The sequence below is a fragment of the Gekko japonicus genome, unplaced genomic scaffold (assembly GCF_001447785.1).
Source record: "Gekko japonicus isolate JY-2015 unplaced genomic scaffold, Gekko_japonicus_V1.1 scaffold3303, whole genome shotgun sequence".
Classification (NCBI taxonomy): Eukaryota; Metazoa; Chordata; class Lepidosauria; order Squamata; family Gekkonidae; genus Gekko; species Gekko japonicus.
In genome coordinates this window covers 72402-93350 of record NW_015162573.1, presented here as the reverse complement: position 1 = coordinate 93350, position 20949 = coordinate 72402, and the positions used below count along the sequence as shown (strand labels likewise).

At 48.2% G+C, this 20949-nt stretch overlaps 1 protein-coding gene across 1 annotated transcript in view; it reads right to left on the bottom strand.

Moving 5' to 3' along the window:
- CTNNAL1 (catenin alpha-like 1) overlaps nucleotides 1–20949 on the bottom strand; it is a 55579-nt gene that overhangs the window by 11739 nt on the left and 22891 nt on the right. Inside the window, exons 7-11 of the mRNA XM_015406427.1 lie at nucleotides 18401–18601; nucleotides 17389–17475; nucleotides 9083–9241; nucleotides 8522–8614; nucleotides 5365–5515 (exon numbers count right to left, since the gene is read on the bottom strand). Of these exons, the coding sequence (XP_015261913.1) occupies nucleotides 5365–5515; nucleotides 8522–8614; nucleotides 9083–9241; nucleotides 17389–17475; nucleotides 18401–18601 (691 nt within the window). The remainder of the gene's footprint in view (nucleotides 1–5364; nucleotides 5516–8521; nucleotides 8615–9082; nucleotides 9242–17388; nucleotides 17476–18400; nucleotides 18602–20949) is intronic.

The following is a 20949-nucleotide window of genomic DNA, read 5'->3' as shown; positions in this document are numbered from 1 at the left end:
GGAAACATTTAGACCATTTCATGAATGCACAAAAACACACAATGGATTTTTAGCTGCATAGTCTGGTGACATTTCCTAAGTCTATGTAGAATAAACAGCATTTAATTGGTAAATTTTATATAATATAATTCAAAGTGTGTTGCTGCGTTATCAATGTGGGGAAAACACACTTCTAAGAAGATGTGTGCTTCGGAAAGGTTAGGGAAAATATCAAAATATACATTCTACACATTTCCTCTGAGGCAGTTGGGTCCCGGCTCGCATAAAACCCTTAAACCCACCCTGCACTGTAGGCAGAAAGCACGTCTGCCACAACCAAACTTGTGCTCCCCACTGTGTGTCTAACCTCACGTTATGTGTCTCCCCTAGTCCGTCTCGTCAGACGTGAGTTGCAAATTCTGTACTGGGAAATCAATTCCCAGGTGCAAGGAGCCCAATCCTGTTCAAGACTGCGCCATGTGGGGAGTGGGTATTTGTGCTTTCCTCCCATGCCATTTTCCTGTCCTGAAATAGCCCCCCCCGGGGGGGGGCTGTTTGCCCCACTAGGGAACCACAGGCACTCAGGTGTGGGATGAACTTTTCGCCAATATGGCAAATAGCATCAACTTCTGCGGGACTATTTCAGGTCTGGAAAACAGACCGGGAACGGGTATAAGCCTCCTTTCCTTGTGCACCATAGTCCCAATCCGAACCCGGCCCCTGTGTGCCTGAGAATTCAGCATGGAATTTGCAACCCCTGTCTGATCACACAGACGGAAGCTTCATAAAAAAGAAGGCCGAAGGGCTTAGAAAGGAGAACAAAGAAACTCTTGCCCAACAAACTTGTTGTGCTTTTAAATACAATTCAGGAATCAAGATGCAAAAAACCCAGAGGAGACTGGGAAACCATTCCCCACTACCCTGTTCTCATGATGCTATTTCCAAAGAGTGCTTAGTTTTCACTTCCTGTTCTTCAAACCACCCAAATGTTTGTATTTGAATATGTCCTTATAAATACCTGCTAGATCCAGAGCCTACCACCACGTCAACAAAGAAGAGGTTATCAGTCCAAGGAGGGCTGGGGAAACATCTCCCGCTTTGAACAGGTAGGAAATGGCAAACATCTGTCTCTCTAGACAGGAGATCTAATTTGTGACAGCGAAGGCTGGGGAAAGGGCCTTCCATAACACGATTAACAATTACCCTGTTTAGGCTACACAGATTGTTACAGCAAATACGCTGTGTCGTGGAAGACCCCAGCCAAACGGAGAGCTGTGCTGCTGAGAGATTAACTGGGAGCTCTGCGATGAGGAAGGGAGAATTTTGGCCAGTGCGGTGTACTTTACAACAGCACCAGTGTCGGTCTCCTCCCGTCCATGCAAGTGTTAACATCACAAAAGACTTGTGCTGTAGTGAATTTGGAAATCTGGGGAGAAATCTCCCTGTGTGCAAGTCCAGGTGAAAACAAATGTAACACGAAGGCAGGTGCCACGGCAAGTTCTTGCCGACCCACCCCCGATGGCAGCCTAGGAGGCTTTGCAACTTATGGGACAGGCTTCCCCGCCAGCAAACGGAAACCTGTTTCGGTTTGCCCCCTCTTTTATACTTCAGGCAAATTATGATCTGTGATCTGTTTTATCTGTCACTCTGAATACAGAATGAGAAAAGAAATTCAAAACTGTCCTGGGAATGGAAGGCTTGTGTGAATCGTTGCAGACACTAGCCAATCGGCACTTGTTCCCAGCTGGCTTCCCTCCCTTCTGCAGCAGAACGCTGCTCCCAAACCGGCCACCAACTACTCTGGAAGCGTGGCCTCGGTCTTCTGTACTGAGCCCCCACACATAATGTTGGGGTTGGATCCTGCAGAGCCGTTCCCTTAGCAGAAAGCACTTCCCTCCGGTAGGAGAGGGCTTGACGCACGACATCTCGCTCCTGCTGCTGGAGAAAAGGGCGCCCGCGAGCCGAATGGATCCACAGGATCCCACGCTTCGGCCGAGGGGGTCCCAAGAAGGGCAAATCTTGCTCTCATAAGAAGAGGGGTCCACAACGAGACCGCCCATATGAGGGCCGTGAGACATACTGGCAACTTTGTAACAGCAATACACGTTGCATCTGTCTCATGTCAAGTCAAATGTGTAGGGCAGGTGGACTCACGTTCTAGTGTTATCCGAAGAAGTGAGCCGTGACCCACGAAAGCGCCTCCCCTGCCACAACACAAGATTGCCACTGGACTCTTTTCTAATGTCAAATCTAACGTTTCCCCCCCTGAGTTGTTTACCATAAAAAGCCGCATGTGAATCAATGCATTAAACATTCCATTTCCCGTAACATGAAGAATGCACAGTCTAGTGAACAAGGTCTCCTCCACAAGACAGAAAGGCCAAAGAGAAGCTCTTCAGGAGAAAATCATATGATAGAAATGAAAAGTCAGTTTACGTTCTTGACCAATGTACTGCATTGCTTCAGGCAACGGCGTTGAGAGAGACAGGGTTCTTTTAAAGTTTCTTTTGCTACATGCTGTACAAATACCAGGTGACTTACCAGCCACAGAAAAGAGGGTGCAAGTTGTGAAGAACCATCAGAGAGATCCCATCCAAGCAGAAAGGACAGCAGTTCAAAAATCAAATAGCTACATTCACTACATTTTGAAGTGAGCAGAGTGAGAGAGCAGAGACAGAGAAGCAGAGTGCGTTTCTTTTGAAGGAACAACAGAAAGTTCAGGTCAGACCGAAGGCAGGCCTCCTTATGACTCCCTCATACACAAAAAGGGTTTAAACCAGCCTGACTTACTAAGCACACCCTGAAGTTGCCTGAAAACTTGTGGCTGCACGTCCATAACAAGTAAGACTGACATAGTATGCAATTTATTCCTCAAAAACAGTGTTATGAAGAACTTCGAGGCTCCTCAGGACCCTTGTCATGGGCTCCTTGGTGATAAGATGGGCGGCCCCTGCTTCTGCAATGCCAGCCCCCCCTCCCCAGCTCACCCCGCAGCACCCCCCCTGCCTGGCGCCCCTCAGAAAGGGGGAAGTGCACCCCAAAATCCTATCTAGTGGGCTGGGATACTACAGCCAACACATGGGGGCTTCCCTACTGTTGGGTGTGTGTGTGTGTGGCTTCCCTGAAATTTGAAAAAGAACAAATCACCGAGATCATTATACCAAAACTCGATTCTCTTTCGAATACCACACGTCAGCCAGAGTGCAGCACCAACACTTCAAAATAATCTTTGAAATGGCTGAGGGGCCCAGTCTCCCTTCAAAACGCCAACACATGGGGGCTTCCCTACTGTTGGAGGGGGGGGAATGGCTTCCCTGAAATTTGAAAAAGGACAAATCACTGAGATCATTATGCCAAAACTCGATTCTCTTTCGAACACCCCACGTCAGCCAGAGTGCAGCACTAACACTTCAAAATCATCTTTGAAATGACGGAGGGGCCCGGTCTCCCTTCAAGATACAGGAGGCTGGAGAACATCTGGGTAGTAAGTCAGAACGAAAGAGCCATGTTATGCTTTACTCAGCCCCACAGGTACATCAGTGTCTGCCACACCATTAAGTGCGATGTGATGTTGTGTCCCTCCCGAAATGGGGTGGACGCACAACCCAGGAGCACAGACCAATCCTAACCATCTCTAAGGTGTCCGGTCCCGTCCCCAAAGAGTATGGGACTACGGGGCAACAATCCAACGCAGCTCTGCCTGGAACTCACTCCACTAAATTCCATGTGCCTTACTCCTTCCCTCCTCAGGGCCTACATCTGCCCTGAGGAGGGAAGGAAGACTTCCACACTTCTATCATTGCTCAGAACATGCGCATCAGAAAGAAAGGGTTGCAGTTTATTGCACTAACTGTATCACCTTCTCCTTATGGCACTGCTTCCTCTAGGGGGCGCACATTCGGATACAACAGAGCCAAAAAAATATACCTGGAAATACCTTTTCAGTATTTTTCAGGTACATTTCAGCATTCCAAAAATATCCAGCATTCTTTAGAAAGTAAAAAAAATAATAATCCAGGATATTGGGATTGTCTGGGAAGATCGGGAGCTAGCATTGCAGGGGCTCTCGGGGACTGTTTTTTTCTTTTTTGTTTCTCTGTCTCCTGGCTTCAATGGCTTTCATCCTGCTCTTGTCAGTTTCACGGGGGGGCATTCCTTTGTGTTTCCTTCCCATTTTCTTGTGCAGAGCTTTCAAAATCCCTCCTTGCCCCTTGCTTGGATTTGTTGTGGCTCTGTGCACTGAGATCAGTCCTTTTAAGCTTGCAGTGCCATAGTGCTGGGCATTCTGTATACTGAACTGCTGGGCTTGCAAACCTCCTCTCCTTGATCGGAGAGTGATCCTGTGCTCCACATCAACCCTGTTGAGCTAGCATTGCCGCAATGGCACTGGGTTTTGCTGGGCACTATATACTGCACTGGTTCTGCTGGGATTCCAAACCCCCTCCTTGCTTGGATTCATTGTGGTGCTGGCGTTGCCACAATGGCACTGGGTTCTGCTGAGCACTCTGTGATTCCACAGGTACTGCTGGGTATTCTGTGCATTGCATTAATTTTGCTGGGATTGCAAAAATGCCCCCCCCCCCATCAGTTTCTGCTGCAGTGATTCTATTGCCCTTGCTTTTTTGGGTGTTTTTTTCTGTTAGCAACAATGAAGGATGGGGGCGATTTCTTTGGGGGGGCCACAGAATTGGACCCCTGGTCCAAACTTTTTGAAACTTGGGGGTTCTTCTGAGGAGAGGCACCAGCAGCTATGCTGCAAATTTTGTGCCTCTACTTCAACAATCTGCCCTGACCCTTGGATACCCCTGGATAGATTCCCCATTGAGTATAATGGAGTGAGAAAATTCAGGATTCCTGAAAAATCCCAAATCCAAATACCATATTGATATTGGGATTCAGGAACATCGGGAAACACCAATACTTTTTCAGGTCCAATATACCTAAATCTGGAAATAATTATTTTTTTTGCATACCCCTAGTTTTCTCATTTTTGGAATCCAGTTTTTGCATTGCTTTATGGTATGCTATATCATGCCAGCTATTATTGCCCTATTTTCTAATTTTGTAATCTAGTCTCACTTCACTGTTTAATGAGCATCTTATGCATTTTTTTCTGCATTGGTTTGTCACCCGCCTCAAGTTCAGCAAGAAAGGCAAACTATAAATAAAGTAAATAAATAAATGTACCCATGGAGCTGCATAAAGTGGTCAACAATTCTACATTGGCATTTCTTAATTTAAGCAGCTTGCTTGTGATAGACGTCGCTTAGCTCTTCAGATGCCGTTTGTGTGACAGCTGCCACATTCAAAATATGCGAGTGCTGTAAACTGGCAGCTTGTATTTAAGGACAGTAGGCTGCCTGTATCTAAGAAGAGCTCTCTCACCTCGTCTTCCTTCAAACACATCGCTGATTTCTCTTAGCAACAGGAACATGTCGCTCAGCTGAGACTCCCAAGCCTCACAGAACACCTCCAGGTTCTCTTTTGCAATCTTACTGGAAGGATGGAGTGTCAAGGTCTCTGCCGCAGAAATTATCTGAAGGGAATAAAGCAGAGCTTGCCACGGCACACAAAAAATGGCTAAACCCGCATCATCGACCCCCGGAGGCCAAGCCCACAGAGCATCCCATTCATGTCAAGAGGGGCCAGGGAAGCATTCGCTCGGCAAACCTGGCCACACACAAAGGGAGAAGGCAGCCCTTGGCGCAAAACTGTTCTGAGCAAACAGCTCTAGTTGATGGGGGGGGGGGACGACCCACTTTCGTCTATTACTAATCATAAGGAATCAAATTCCAGGCCAGTTTCACAAATTGTTATAAGCACAGCCATCACTTCAGTTGCAGGAGAAAAACAAACGGAGCTTAAATGAAGAGTGCACTACTGCACTGTGCAATGTCGCAGCTATGGATCAAACAGTTCCTCCCCAGGAGCCCTCCTAAAAATGATCCCCTAATTTAATGTCCCTTTTGTCCCAAAGACAGAACAAGATGGGTAGCCGTGTTAGTCTGTCTGTAGCAGTAGAAAAGACTAAGAGTCCAGGAGCACCTGAGAGACTGATAAAATCTGTGGCAGGGGAGGAGCTTTGCTGAGTCACTGCTCACTTCTTCTTTTATTTTTTGCATCTTCCTGGACTGAATTCTCATGGACCAAATTGAGACTTAGGCTTCCTGTCTCATTACCAATGCCGGTATCTCCACACCTACTACCCCTCTGCATATCACACCTAATACAATCAAGCCTGCTATTGCCATTTGGCATCTGAAACCATCTTTATGCAGTTTATATCTCTAGTACCTTGTGTTACTTTTTATGGCCTGGCCCAACAAAGTGACATTTATGTCAGATCGGGCCCTTGTAACAAATGAGTTCGGCACCTCTGTTCTAGCTGTATCTGAAGAAGTGAGCAGTGTCTCACAAAAGCTCACAGCTGATCACAATTTTGTTAGTCTTTAAGGTGCTACTGCTTACTCTTTGTCCCAAAGATGTTTTGCTACTGTCAGCAAAGAAGAAGAGGAGGAGGAGGAGGAGGAGGAGGAGATTAACACAGCACTCGTAGGATCAGAAGAACACTATTCTCAGGAAGCCTAATTCAATTTGTGCCATTGGGACAGATTTGGTAGAGTGGTGGCAGAACTGGCAGCTCTTATCAGAACTATGGCTTGCCCAAGGTCATCCAGCCAGGTGCACGTGGAGGAGTGGGGAATCAAACCCGGTTCTCCCAGATTAGAGTCCGTGCACTTAACCACTACACCAAACGGGCTAAGGCTGCCATGGTTTGGAATGTGTGGGTTTCTCTCCTTGTCTCCCTCCTCCCATCCCCTTTTCCTCTTAGGCTGCGCGCTGTTATCTGTCCAGTGTCCTTGAAGGTTTTACTCTGCTTGCTCCTCTTTTCCCGCTGGGAATGTAACCGTTGCTTTTTGCCCGGGTCTTCAGGTGCTTGCCTACTGGCTTTACTCTATCAGGGGGTCATGTACGAAGGGGGTATATCTCAAGGTTCTAATCATTAGCCCGCCATTCCGGACACACAAGTGTTCCTGGTGCCCTGAGTACTCGCTCTCAATAAACTGAAACTTTTGAAGGAACGTTATTGAGTGTCTTGCCTGGGAAGCCTGACAGCTACTGACATAATATCCACGAAATCAGTGTGTATCTCTTAACACAGCACTCGTAGGATCAGAACAACACTATTCTCAGGAAGCCTAATTCAATTTGTGCCATTGGGACAGATTTGGTGGAGTGTTGGCAGAACTGGGTTTCAGTGGAGGCTGTAGATTAGTGGCGGCACACACGCTTTGCAGGATACAATCTCCACCCCAGCCCCTGGTATCTCTGGAGCGGAACCGGGGTACACGGCTGCCTAAGGCTCTCGACCAGTGTTCCCTCTAAGCTGAGTTAGTGTGAGCTAGCTCACAGTTTTTTAGCCTCTGGCTCATACATTCTTGTCTTGGCTCAGGAAGGATGGCTCCAGAGCAAACTGATTTATGCAGTAGCCAAGTCGCTCGCTCACAACTTTAATGCCAGTAGCTCTCAAAGTAGAATTTTTGCTCACAAGACTCCACAGCTCAGAGGGAGCATTGCTCTCGACGGCCAGAGAGTCGACAACCGCAGTATAAACATATCAGCAGCCTAACCTGAGAGGAGGCAATTTCACACACCCAGGCCAAATGAAAGCTCCAGACTGGTGTCAAAGGCTGGCTGGCTCCTGGCACATGGATACTACACAAACTGGCAGCGAATCTCCAGGGTCTCAGACTGAGGTCTTTCACATCGCCTACCATCCGTGGGAGATGCCAGAGATTGGACCGGAGACCTTCTGCATGCCGAGCAGATGTTCTACCACTGAGCCATGGCCCCTCCCCATAGGTTGCAAATCAGGAAGCAGCTTCCTTATGCCCCACCCACCCATCAGTTTCTTCTGCAGTGATTCTATTGCCCTTGCTTTTTGGGGTGTTTTTTTCTGTTGGCAACTCCCTTCTCTGCAGCGAATTCCTGGCTCTTCCTCCAGGTACGCGTTAACCACAGTTTAGTGTGACAATTGTAAGTGGTATTAACCATGGCCTGTTATTTTGTAGGAAGAGAAGAATCTGTGGCAGAGACAGTGGCCACAGACAGACTGGGAGGCCACCTCCACACGTATAGGCCCACGAAGTAGCTCCAGTCATCAGACCAGGGATTACTGGTCGTTCCCCCACTTACGTCAGCAAGAACCGCCACTGAGTGTTGGGCTGCCTCTGTGGCTGCAGCCTGCCCTGTGGAGTGGGCTACCCAAAGATGGGAGGGAAGCCCCCACCCACCTCGCACAGGCCTCAGAGGAAGCAGGTCTCTTTCCTCTTATCTATGCACTACCCATCAGCGTGATAGTGCTCTTGTTTTTAAATTTATGTATGATGATTTGAGTCGTGTGGAATGTAAGTATTTTAAATACAGAAATATAAGAAGGGAGAAATGCGCCTTTTCCTTGCGACACATCTGAATGATCAAGTGCAGAACAGAGAAGTTGATGAAACAAATCTACCCAAAAACAGTGAAAGATGACACACACCTGAGGCCCAGTCACCTTGAAAGTGTCTTCTGCGTGTAGGCAAGTGATTTCAAGCGGCTCCATCCCAGAGACGTGCCTCAGCAAACGACACAGCTACCAAAACACACAAAATAACACCCCAACAACCAGTTACAGAACGGCCAGTGAATCACATGCAACATTCTGGTATGGATGCCAAATAGAAAGCTCTTCTGGTTCACCAACCGCATCCACAAAGACAGCTTCAAGCTGGACATTTTGTGGATCTCTAAGAATAAGTCTGCCAAACATTAAGAAAAACGTGAATGAAGAGGGGGGATAATTAATTCTTCCCCACTCGGCACATCTTCCCCAAACTCTCCTCCTCCTGACATTCTCCCACCAACCTCAGCCAAGGTGCCCAAGGATCCAGGAGGCCAAGGAGGACCCCGGAGTCAGCCTCCTTGCCAACAGTTGCCACTGCACCTAGGTCACACTCCCCCCCCCACACACACACACAGGCAGGTGCACCCCCAAATAAGCAGAATTCAGGCTGCCCTAATGCACAGGGCAGACAAACGAACAAATGTGACTCCAACTTACTTCAAGCAACTGCTCCTTCTGCTCGGAGAGCTTGCAGCTGTGTTCCGCAACGGCTTCGATGTTTCCTTCCTCTCCAGAGGCTTTCAGCGCTTTCAAGACCAGGTGATCTGAATGATATTTCAGCAGGTCAGCGGCAACGGAGGTGGCTGCACCGTGGAGCTTTGGGATCAGGAGGGAGGGGGAGGGGAAACCCTGCTGGTTAGGACAGGCGCGCAAACAGCAGTCTTCCAAGTTGCTGGGTGCAAGTAAGAACTGCCTCCAGGTGACTAGCCAAAACACTTGGAAAGAGGAACCCTCCCTCCCCCCCACTAAAGGCCACAGTGACCAACAGGCAAGCAGGCTAGTTAATTGTTTGTTGCGGCAGTGCTGGAATAATATGGAAAACTGGTACGTAAGGAGCAACAAGAAAGAACAAGGGCGGGACTGAGGGGGGGAGTGGGCTGGGGGGAGAAACGACACCTGTTTTAGTAATGGGTGGCCCAATATTTCCATGCAGTCCTAAGTAAAGTGATACCTTTCTAAGCCCACTGACTTTAATGGATTCCTAAGGATGTAACTCAGCTTTGGATTGTACCGCTAAATAGCTCCTTACTACAACTGGGCAACCTTACCTGTGTGGGGTTCTCAGAATAAGGCCTTTTCCCAGGAACCCACCCCCCCGACCTATAGTGGCTCCTCCCTCCCCCTCCACAATGACAGCATGTTCTTCTTCTTTTTTTGCTAATTTATTTTCTTTTTTAAGAGAAGAAGAGAAGAGATTGGATTCATACCCCACTACCCGAAGGTGTCTTAGGGCGGCTTACAAACTCCTTTCCCTTCCCCTCCCCACAACAGACACCCTGTGAGGTAGGTGGGGCTGAGAGAGCTCTGACAAAAACTGCTCTTTTTCAAGAACAGCTCTTGTCAGAACTGTAGCTTGCCCAAGGTCATCCAGCCAGGCGCAAGTGGAGGAGGAGTGGGGGATCCAACCCGGTTCTCCAAGATTAGAGTCCGCGCACTTCACCACAACACCAAATATAAACAAAAAACCTTACATCTATTACAACATAAATTTTACAGAGAATCTTCCTTTTTTTAACTACACCAAGTTATACCATATTATTCAACTTCTTTATATTTTTATAACCACTCATACAATTTTTTCTAGTATTTCTCAAACTCCTTTTCATTTTTATCTTGAATGGCAAATACCAATTTTTCCATTTCTGCAACCTCTAAGATTTTCCTTATATATTCCTCTTTTGTTGGTATATTTTCATCTTTCCAATATTTTGCAAAAAGTAATCTTGCTGCAGTCAACAAATGCATGTTTAAATACATTTCTGTTCTATTATACGTGTCTGGCAAAAGACTTAACAAAAATATTTCTGGTTTGTTTTGTACTTCCATTCCCAAAATTTCTTCAATGATCTCTTTAATAGTTTTCCAATATTTTTTCGCTTTTTTGCATATATGGTAAAAAGTGCCTGTATTAGCCTTACACTTCCAACAGTTTTTTATTGTTTTTTGTTAATTTTATTAAGTCTATCTGGCATAATATGCCACCTGTAGAACATCTTCTGTAAATTTTCCTTAAAATTACTTGCTTTAACATATTTAATATTTCTCGTCCACACTTTAAACCACTCTTCTAATTCTATATTTCGTCCTATATCATGCGCCCAAGATACCATTGTTGGCTTCACCCATTCATCTTGCATTTTATACTCCAATAAGAAGTTATAAATTTTACTGATAACTTCTTCGTTATTTTTAATCCATATCTCATCTAAACCTTACTATAAAAGCCTATTTTCTTATCTTTCACCCATCTTGACTTTAATTGCACCTTTCCCCACCAGGTTAGGTTCACCTTATGTTTTTCCAACATATCTTCTGTCATTAAGTTGCCACTGTTGTCCAATAAATCTAGGTATCTCCATTTTTGGTATTTTACATACAATGAAGGCTTTACAAAGGCTTCTGTTGGGGAAACCCATAACGGTACTCTCTCATAATGTTTATTTTTAACTTCTTTCCAAATCTTATATAAAGCATCTCTTATCCAATTACTTGTCGGCATCTTGTTTTGGTACCATATATAGTTATGCCAACCTGACATCAAATCATGGCCTTCAAGTTTAAGTAATCTATTATTCTCTAAATTAATCCAATCCGTAATCCAACTAATTGCAGTAGCCTTATAATACAATGTCCAATCCGGTAGTGCCAAACCCCCTCTTTTCATAGTATCTTGCAGATATTTTAATTTTATTCTCGACCTTTTACCTTGCCATACAAATTTCCTAGTTATCTTATCCAAATCCTTAAAGAATTTTAAATTCTTTATGATTGGTATATTCTGGAAAAGAAATATCATACGTGGTAGCACATTCATTTTAATTATTGCAACTCTTCCTAAAAGAGAAATTTGTAGTTCTTTCCACCTCTCTAAGTCATACTTTATTTCTGTCAGAACTTTCATGTAATTGTTTTTTAAAAGAGTACTACATCTGTTTGTGATATATATCCCTAAATATTTCATTTTTTTACTTACTTCGTAATCCGAAGTCTCTTTAATATATTCTACTGTTTTTACATCACAATTCTTTGTTAAAATCTTTGTTTTACCTTTGTTGACTTTTAATCCCATTACTTTACCATATTTCTCTAGTATTTCTAAAAGCGGAGCCATCGATATTTGTGGGTCCTCTATTATATATACTATATCATCGGCAAATGCTAAAGTTTCGAATTCCTCCCCTCAAACTCGTAGTCCTTTAATCTGTTTACAATCTCTTATCATATCTAACAAAGATTCTAAAACAAAAATAAACAAAAGAGGGGAAAGAGAACAACCTTGTCTTACACCCTTATTTATATCTATATTTTCTGATGTGTCACCATTTATTATTATTTTTGCCTGCTGTTTACTGTATATTGCCTTTACCATCATCAAAAAATTTTCTCCGCAATCCTGTTAAGGAGGAGGAATGACTCTCTGCCCACCTCACCAACTCTGCTGCCTCTTGCTGGGGAATGCTGGGAGTCCCCCCTTGACAATTCACCCGTCCCTTCACTGTTGTGTTGCCTGTCCTCATGCAGACGTTTGCCATCAGAATTCTATCCTGAAAGTGCAGCAGAGCTAACCAGACAGCCCTAAGCTCCAAAGAGCTGATACTTCTAGAGGACTCCAGGTACCTTCAACATGACTCAAGGAACAACGGACTCCCCAGCCCGAGAGACTGGCACCAGTGGCGATCTGCACATCTGCCGTCACCTGCATCAGCTCGCCCCTGAGCAGAGGATCCTCCAATCACCACCATTCTAGGATCTTGCTAGAAGAACAACTTCACCTCTACCTGAGAAGGTGCCGTTTGAGGACAATGGCCTTAGGGAGGTGCGTCATGCCGCTGTCGCCAAGCCATGCAGTTGCGCGAGAAGCATCAAATCCACTGAGTGGGCTGAGCACACCCTTTGAGCTGCAGGCATAATCTTCCTTCCCTTGTCCTGGGGAAGTTTGCTCTGCACTGAGCCTGCTATTGCTCCCAGGTGTAGAACTGCCTGAGAGGGATCGAAGGTGACTCTTATTGAAGTTCGTGAGGAAACCGTGCTGGTCCAGATACCTGTAGGATTATGGCCACATTCTGAAGAGCTTGTGACCTGGACGATGACCTGATGAGCAAACTGTCTAGATAAGGAGGCCAATGCATCCCAGGGTACAGAGTGGAGAACATGTAGGAATGCTTCTGCGAGATCAATCGATGCCATGAAATCCCCTGGGTGAAGGCTATAACTTGGGAGAGTTTCTATCGAGACTATTTTGTATTTCAGGAACTGTTTGAAAAACCTGAGGTCCACCCTCTGCTCTTTTTGAGAACTATAAAAAGGACGGAGTAGACCCCACAGCACCTTTGTGTCCAAGGAACAGGCTCTATTGCATTTATTTTTAGTAGAGGAGAAATAGCATCGCTCGTGTGTTGATTTCGGTGTGGCAAGTGGAACTTCGTGAGGGTAGGATATATGGGGGTGGAATTTGGTGAGGGTAGGTTCTGTGGGAGGTAAAGACACCCTTGGCAGTACCGCCGTGTGGCTGTGTTGATGACTCACCTGTCTGAAGTGGAATTCTCCCAGGCCTGAGAGGCTGCAGGCGCACCCCTCTGCCAGGCTGTGACCCAGCGTCAGCCATGCCACAGGTTGTGGTTATGCCCCTTGGACCGGCCAGATGGTTTAGGCGCTGACTGCGCCTAATGGGAGGCTCTGTGCCCTCGCCGTGGCTTGTTGCAAGTTGACCTCCGGAAATCTCTGCAGAACCTTAGAAGTGTTCTGTGGGTATGAGAGGCCTGGCTGCTGCAGAATTTTAGTTTCTTGCCATCTGGCTTATCGGAGAAGGATTTCATCCACTTGATCTTCAAACTGTTTGCCCCCCAGGAGAGACCAAGAAGCTAGACTGGCTTCGGTGGGAGTGTGAATGACCAATTCCTAAGCCATAGGTTTCTGGGCACTGAGGCTGCTGACGTCACGGCTCACATAGGCAGCTCCACAATGTCTAGGCCAGGATTAGAAACGAACGCAGCCACGCACTCTCATCTGTGAAAATAGCTAGAAGGACGATCACGGGCTCCTGGAAACTCCCTTGAGTGGACTCGTGGGATCAGCACAGGGCTGTGCCACTCTGCCTACCTGTGGAGCCCTTAAGGGAGCCCTCCCTGTCCTTGGGTTGCCCCTGACCTGAGGCCAAGCTGGTCACTGAGGTGCTCATCCACCACGGGGACCTGTAGGAGCCCAGTCACGTTGGCTGGGAAGGAGTAGAAGAGTTTTGCGCGCTCCAAACGCAGTCTCTGGCTAGCTGGAGTGAACCATAGCTTCTACAGTTTGGTCTTGAAGGAGGAAGGGAAAGGGGAAACGGATCCCACATCCCTGGCTCTGGGAAATACCTCAGGGTTGCCTTCCTGATGGTCGTCATCCTCATTTCCCTTGAGAACTTTAGACTGCTCAGCTTTTAGGTGCAGAGAGCTTTGGTGTCGTGGCTAAGTGCGCGGACTAATCTGGGAGAACCGGGTTTGATTCCCCACTCCCTCCACTCGCAGCTGCTGGATGACCTTGGGCAAGCCATGGTTCTGATAAGAGCTGTCCTTGAAAAAGAGCAGTTTCTGTCAAGAGCTCTCTCAGCTCCACCTACCTCACAGGCAGTGTTCCCTCTAAGCTAAGTTAGCGTGAGCTAGCTCACAGTTTTTCAGCTTCTGGCTCACACATTTTTGCCTTAGCTCAGGAAGGATGGCTCCAGAGCAAGCTGATTTATGCAGCAGACAAATCGCATGCTCACAACTTTAATGCCAGCAGCTCGGAAAGTAGAATTTTTGCACAGAAGACTCCACAGCTTAGAGGGAACATTGCTCACAGGGTGTCTGTGGTGGGGAGGGGAATGGAAAAGGAATTTGTAAGCCACTCTGAGACACCTCTGGGTAGTGAAGGGTGGGGGATAAATCCAATCTCTTCTTCTTCTTCTTCTTCCATTTTTTAGGGTTTTTTAGAGAAGCCCCTGAATCTCCTGGGTGGGTGGAGGGTCACTCTTCGGCAACCCCCACCCCCCTTCTGAACCTGCACCGGAGGCATCGGAATAAAACACACAATCCCTCACTATTCACAGCTCCTGACCCTTTCCCTTGCCAATTCAAACCAGGAGAAGGTTTCACTGCTCAACGCTCTGGGCTCAGAAGCGGCTTTGTGTTTGCTTTGTGAGTTCTGGCAAGGGGGAAGGGGGCTCCATCCAGGGCCCTTCGCCAGGTGACAAGAGACAAAGAGAGGCACCCTAGAAAGACAGCCGGAGAAACCCGCAGAGTGCCCTCCTTGCCCGCTCTCACAGGGGAGGAAGAAAAACAGAGGACTGGGTGGGGGGCGCCCCCTCCCACCTGAAGACAGAAAGACCGGCCTACTTCCTGCCCCCAGGGGTGATGGGTAGGAGAGAAGCCCACATGCTCCAGGCAGAACGCCTTCCTACCCTCAACTGAAAATCACAGTTTTCATTTTTATTTTTTCAAGTTTCTAGCTCTCATGGCCAAGATATGCTTGAAAGTATCCGGGCAGGGGGAGCTGCGGTGGCTCAAGTGGTTAAGACGCTGAACTGCAGGCTGTGGAAGGTCAGTAGTTCAGCAGTTCAAGACCCGGGTGCCGCAAGACAGGGTGAGCTCCTGTCTCTAGTTCCAGCTCCTGCCAACCTAGCAGTTCGAAAGCAAGAAATTGCAAGTAGATAAATAGGTACCATTTCGGTGGGAAGGTAACAGCGTTCCATGCACCTTGGTGTTTAGTCATGCCGGCCACATGACCACGGAAACATCTTCGGACAGCGCTGGCTATTCGGCTTTGAAACGGAGATGAGCACCGCAACCCTAGAGTCGGATTCGACTGGCTTTCGAGCAAGGGAACCTTTACCTTTACCTTTACTATCCGGGCAGGGAGGCAGCCGAACAAGATTTTCAGTGCTGAGCGGCACTGTGTTGGTGCCTCACCTGGCTCCTAGCAAAGCTAGAATAAATCAGTCAGAAGAAGAGACAGAAGTACACATCACTGACACAGGTCACAGAATTTAGCTTCTGTATGCAAGAACCTAAACAGCATGATAAAAAGTAGAGACATCACCCTGCCAACAAAAGTCCGCATGGTCAAAGCAATGGTATTCCCAGTAGTCATGTATGGCTGCGAGAGTTGGACTATAAGGAAGGCCGAGCGCCGAAGAATAGATTCTTTTGAACTATGGGGCTGGAGAAGACTCTTGAGAGTCCCTGGGACTGCAAGAAGATCAAATCAGTCCATCCTAAAAGAAATCAACCCTGACTGTTCCCTGGAAGGCCAGAGAATGAAACTGAAGCTCAAATACTTTGGCCACCCAATGAGAAGGGAGCACTCACTGGAGAAGACCCTGATGCTGGGAAAGATCGAAGGTCAAGGAAGACGGGGATGGCAAAGGATGAGATGGTTAGGCAGTGTCATAGATGCAACGAACATGAAATTGAGCCAGCTTCAGACTACGGCGGAAGACCGGAAGGCCTGGCGGGAGCTGGTCCACGGGGTCGCAAAGAGTCGGACTCGACTGTGCAACTGAACAACAATAATGCAAGATGGATCACATCAGCACAGAGTACCCTCAGCACCCCTCACAAAGAGTGGCTGTGCTGGTCCCTGCTGATACACACCGAGTGAAGCAGAAGCTCAAACAGGAGGAGAGGAAGGAGAGGAAGGAGAGGAACGCCAAGTTACAGGCATCACAAAACCACAAGTGGGGGCCTTGTCACTGGTAGCCCCAGAACTCTGGAATGCCCTCCTTTGGGAAGCATCCTGAAAACATTCCCATTTTGCCAAGCTTTTGAGAATTGAACTAGCTCTTACTCTTGGCTGTTGGCATTTTCGTCTGTGGTGTTTTATATTGTTTCCAGGTTTCTTTGAACATTTCAGCATGTGCGTTTCATTTTTTAAATGCCTTGGAAACATTATGGAAAGGTGGAGTACAAGTGATGCAAATAAATAAGCACAGAGGAGCTAATGGTAACATTGAGCTACGGATGTTTATTGTACTCCTTTTATTAGGTAAATTCAGAGTACGTTACGTGGGGCTCCAACAGGCATCCCTGATCACGCGCTTAGACCTACTTACCGCCAACACCACTCCCTAACACTAACGAAAAAGCACAAAAGATTCACTGTAAGCCAAATTCCTAACATTTACTTAGGAACTTGGATTTCTGCCCAGAAGACAGGCCCGTTGCCTGCTACTTGGGTAACGGGGGGGGGGGGCGCATGCGCGGCCTGGCAGAGCCAATTAGCTGGAATCTAGTCAGGGTTTTTTTTGTAGAAAAAGCCCAGCAGGAACTCATTAGCATAATAGGCCACACCCAACACCAGAAACTCATTAGCATATAAGGCCACTCCCCTGACAGCACCGCTCATTGGCACATTAGGCCACACCCACATGTTACCAGAAGTGTGGTCATCCAGCCACACCCACCTTTTGCTCCTTGTTTACCTTGTTTGTTGTCAAAACCCAGGGCTCTTTTTGTAGCAGGAACTCCTTTGCATGTTAGGCCACACACCCCTAATGTAGCCAATCCTAATGAGTTCCTGCTGTTGGGTGTGGCCTATTATGCTAATGAGTTCTTGCTGGGTGTGGCCAACTCGGGAGCCAGATGGAACTCCGTTCCTGCCCAAAAATAGCCCTGAAACTAGTATTTGACAACCGTATTGCTGCCAACTGTTTATTTTTCCAAAATTTGCAGATCTCAAAGTCCAAGAAGCCCCCAAACATATTACACATTAGACAAGACGGCACCTACTTCTCGATGGAGCTCGTTCACGCACTGACACATTTTCAACAGGGCTACTTCCATGTCCTCTGTGGCGTCCCTCCTCTTCTGACTTTGCTGCAAAGACAAAACGACCCAACCCCACAAAATAAATTAATCTCAAGCAATTTAGCTCTTCAGCCAAAATTTCACTTTTTTTTTTTTTTAAAGAAGATCCTTGATTAAGCCGTAAAGCTAAAACCCAACTCCTGCTAAGTGGGCGGTGCAAAGCAGGGTGTTCGTTTCCACTGAACGAGAACCGGGTCCCATTTAAAAAGAAGAGGCGTTTCTACCAGACTGAGCCATGAAGCTTCTGCTCTGGTGTCCCCACAGGCAGCTTAAGACACGGCTGTTCCACCCACGACCAAGAAGAGCTCCGTACTGGCAAGGGAGAGGGAGATGCACTGTTGCGGAGCCTCCTCCGACAGGACCGCATCAGGGAGAAGCGTTATGGGTGCATCAGAGGGCTCTACAAAGCTTTGAGCGGAGCAACAAGTATTGGGGGGGGGGGGGGAACGGGCTGAACTCTCCTGCCAGTTCTCTCCTGCAGGAACTCCTCAGTGGGGATTTAGGAACACTGATGATGTGCATTTCTGCCCCCCCCCCAGCCCACCCCTTTCGGATCACAACACGATTCCAACACTGCTGTTCTATGGACGTGATGCTCCCCGCGATTCACTACGCAGCCAGCTGGCCCCCTAGACAGTGCAATGCAACACACACACACGTGCGTGGGGGCAAAAGCGCAGCCTGTTTTGAGCAGCTGCAGCATTGGTGGCAGGAGCCTGAGCCCTTTTCTGCTGGGGCTGTTCAGTCCCCACGAGGAGAGGAAGCCAACCAGCCATCCAAAGAGACCCTGGACCACGGGCGGAGGCACAACCCCCAGGATGACCGTCGTCTTCACCGTTCTCCTCATGTGGAACACTACTGTTATTATCTCGTAGAGGGTTCTGTGTAAATTGACCCTGAAGTGTATCCATTTCCGAGGAAGCGATCAGCTTACAGCACACATCCATGCCGACAACAGCTGCTCCAGCTGCAACTTGGCTTGCTGGGAGAGCTCCAGGATGCGCTCCCGGTTCTCATGGCTGGTGTAGGCGGAGTCGGTGAAATCCTCTGTGTGCTCAAGGACGACACGCAGCATCGCCCGGAGACTCTCTTTCGACAGAAGGTAAAGGTCGTCTCGCAGACCTTCGACTTTATCCTGAAGAGGGGCAGGGAAGGGGGCAGAGAGAAACACCCACAGTGGAGCTGATTGTGGGGACAAGCCTAAATATGCCTACTCAGAAGTAAGTCCCATTCCGCTCAGTGGGGTTTCCTTCCTGGAATCCTGCATTCATGAATTTAAACCGATACGCTGCCATGCACAAATGCCACCCTGGGGCCTCTCCATGTGTGAATTAACCCTAAAGCTTGACACCATGGTTTCAGGGCCGGCTCCAGGTTTTTTGTACACTAGGCGAGGCTACCTTCTGGCGCCCACCCCCCTGTGCCCACCAATTAGGGGTTGCCAACCTCCAGGCAGGGCCTGGAGAGGAGGAGGACTCGTGGGCGGGGAGCCCAGGACTAGTGTTGGGTGGAGTTTCCGGGAAACCTGCTAAGCGGTTCTCTCTATCTCTCTGTCTCTCTCTCCCCCCACCTCCCGGGTGAATGCTTCAGAGCGCACCTGGGGGTGGGGTCGGGAGGCTGCGAAGAGGAGCCCCGAAACCGGCGCCTGCTAGAACCGACTGCTCCGTGTGTTATGACTTATTGCTGGGGAGAAAGTGGAAGGCATTTCTCAGAGGAACTTACCTTCTAGTTAAGACAACAGCAAGCCCCCCCCCGCCGCCACCACGCACCTCTCCGAAGCCAAAGACCTCCTGCCACTCCCCACACCGATGACGTCTGTGTCTTTACACACACACACGACCCACCCCCCAGGAGCCGCTCTCGACCCCTCATCTGGAGTCCTGCACGCTGGAGGGAGGGAGGTAAGCGGCGGGAGGTGACCCGCAAGCAAGGAAGAGGCATATGGGTTTTAATTGAAGTCTGCCACTTTTTCTTTTCTTCTCAGAATAGTGTGATACAGCAAACTGCTACTTCAGCTGAATTAATTAGAAATATCTTCTGCTCAAAACTCTCTCTCTCTCTCTTTTGCAGTCACTTTGGGATTTTGTCCTTCCCAGTGTGTTTTGCTATTAATTTAGAGTACCTTTAGTTGTAAAAATAAAAGGAGTCTTAAACATTCAGGTGACAGAGGCAGAGAACCATTGTCCCTTTCTACCTATTACCAGGTATCCCTTCTTTAAGCCAGAGACCTGCACGTCCAACTCAGGAGGAGCCCACAGCCCTTCAGCACACAATGGATGTGCCCCTGTGGCTCCCTCATGGCAGGCAGGCCGAATATGGGCGTCAGAAGTTCAGCATCCCCCGCTTGCTAAACACGGTTCTGCCAGCTCCATTCTCTCTGCGGGCATCAACCCTCTGAACGGCCGAGAGGCTGACATTTGACGACGTGACGCGGCATCCGCTGACTGCTACTTCCAGCCACCCACATAAAGACTATATAATACTGTTTGTTCACATCTCTGAAAGAGGTTGCAATACGAGCAAGTTACATTGGGGAGATCAAGGTAATAACCGGGAGGGCATGTGGAAACCAAGGGCACGGCCCCAACCAGTCAGAGGCCGAGGGCTCCCTCTCAGCTGCGGGGACTTCTCGTGAGCAAAAACCCTACTTTGTCAGCTCCTGGCATCGACGTTGTGAGCGAGCAATTTGGCTGCTGCATAAGTTAGTTTGCTCTGCAGCCCTCCTCCCTGAGCGGAGGCAAAAATGTCTGAGCCGGAGGCCCAAGAACTGTGAGCTGGCTCACGCCAACTCAGCTCAGAGGGAACATTGCGGTCAGAGTCAAAGCGGGCACTCGATTATCCAGAAAGTTCAGGCAACTGGCTTTGCCCAGGCGGCCAGCGCCCCCCACCCTGGTCTCCTGCCTCCTGCAGCTGACAGCTTGACGCCTCCTGGCGTTGCCGAGCTTCTGGAAGCGGGTGCTGTCAGCTGGCATCGTCCCCGGGCGCCTCCCTCCTTCCCCTTCGGCCTGCCGTGAGCTGTGGGAAGGCACCTCTGCTGAAGGTCTCCCCAACAGCTGGCCCGCTTGTCTGCCTGCACGAAGGAGGGCTCCGTGGCTTAGGGGAAAGGGTAGAGAAGGAATCAGGGTCACACCAGCAGTAGCGACAGAAAAGAAAAAAAACATATCGAGGCGTAGAAAAAACTTTTAATTATTATTCTTTCTTGATCCCAAGTTCCAGTGTTCCCTCTAAGCTGAGTGAGTGTGAGAGCTAGCTCACAGTTTTTTAGCCTCCGGCTCACTCATTTTGGTCTCAGCTCAGGACGGATGGCTCCAGAGCAAACTAATTTATGCAGTAGCCAAATCACCTGCTCACAACTTTAATGCCCCAGTAGCTCACCAAGTAGGATTTTTGCTCACAGGACTCTACAGTTTAGAGGGAACATTCCCAACGCGTTTCACCTATGGCTTCGTCAGGGTTCCCCCCCGCCTTTCCTGCTGTTAGGGG